The 1,139-nt window shown below is 50.8% G+C and overlaps 1 protein-coding gene across 5 annotated transcripts in view; it reads left to right on the plus strand.

The window, feature by feature from the left end:
* Positions 1 to 617: 617 nt before the first annotated feature.
* Positions 618 to 1,139, plus strand: part of rreb1a (ras responsive element binding protein 1a) — a 220,994-nt gene continuing 220,472 nt past the window's right edge. For 3 of the 5 annotated variants that reach the window (XM_043719503.1, XM_043719506.1, XM_043719504.1), the window contains exon 1: positions 621 to 968. In XM_043719503.1, the coding sequence (XP_043575438.1) occupies positions 929 to 968 (40 nt within the window). In that variant the 5' untranslated portion in view covers positions 621 to 928. Of the gene's footprint in view, positions 969 to 1,139 lie in introns of all 5 variants that reach the window. The other 2 variants (XR_006315932.1, XM_043719508.1) reach the window with 1 other exon arrangement.

Raw genomic sequence — 1,139 nt, forward strand, 5'->3', positions numbered from 1 at the left:
TAAACGGTTGACCAAGGAGATACCAGTCCACAGCAGCGACGCACAGACAGTCTGCAGAAAAATGAAAACCTCCCTTTCTCCAGAACAGCGACTGAACAGGAACGATGCAACTTTCCTGAGAGAGAGAGAGAGAGAGACAGACAGACAGAGAACTTCATATCCACAGTGAAATAAACACTCGGTACCCACAAAAGCTGCCGTCTACCGTCCGTTTAGGCAGGAGGGCTGATGCAAGCGGGGGGGGGGGGGAGATTCCGATGCTATTTAAAACAAAAAAAAGAAACCCATGCACTCTGAAAGAGTTGTGTACTTTATTATAGAGTTGGAGTTGATTCCCCCTGGTGGAGCTCTGGAGTCCCAGACTCTGGGAAAAAGGGAGTTAGAAGGAGGATGAAGTTCGGTTGGTACCTGCACAGGTTTCTCTCTCTCTCTCTCTCTCTTTAACCTTGTTCTCCATACTCCCCTCTCTCTCTCTCTCTCACTCTCTCTCCTCCTCCTTGTGTTGCTCTAGAGAGACCCCTCCTGTGTAGATGATGCTGATGCTTGTGTTTATTTCACATTGAAAGGCAAAGGGAATAGAGTTCGTCCCTAGGAGACCAGAGAGAGAGAGAGAGAGAGTGAGTCCCACGTGATGAGCTTAGTTATCAGGTTTAGAGACTTAGAGAGAGAGAGAGCAGCTCGCAGCAGCTAACCCTCTCTTTTCTCTCTCTCTCTCTCTCCCTCCCTCCTATCTGTCTCATTCCAGGAAGAGGAGAAGGGAGGGAGGTGAGCTGCCTATCCACATCCACACTAACGCCATTTTGATTTCTTTCCGGAACAAAGTTTAGAAACAACACAAAAAGTTTTTGTGTGTGTGTCTGTGTGAGGGAGGTGCCCGGTCCCTCGGTCGCCCGGGCGGCTCAGCATCAGCAGCAGCTCCAGCAGCAACATGTCCCGCCGCAAACAACTCAACCCCAACAAAGTGCACTGTAAGTACCCGCCTGCCTTCAACCCTCACCCCCCCCACCCCCCACCCCTTCTGTCTCTGGGTGTGTGTGAGAGGGTGGGTGTCACTCTGGGAGGTGTTTTTTTTTGTTGTTGTTGGGGGGTATGGGGCTGTTGGGAGGTTTCTCTGGCTTCAGCTCTAGGGACACTGATAC

The sequence above is a fragment of the Chiloscyllium plagiosum genome, chromosome 29 (genome assembly GCF_004010195.1).
Source record: "Chiloscyllium plagiosum isolate BGI_BamShark_2017 chromosome 29, ASM401019v2, whole genome shotgun sequence".
NCBI lineage: Eukaryota > Metazoa > Chordata > Chondrichthyes > Orectolobiformes > Hemiscylliidae > Chiloscyllium > Chiloscyllium plagiosum.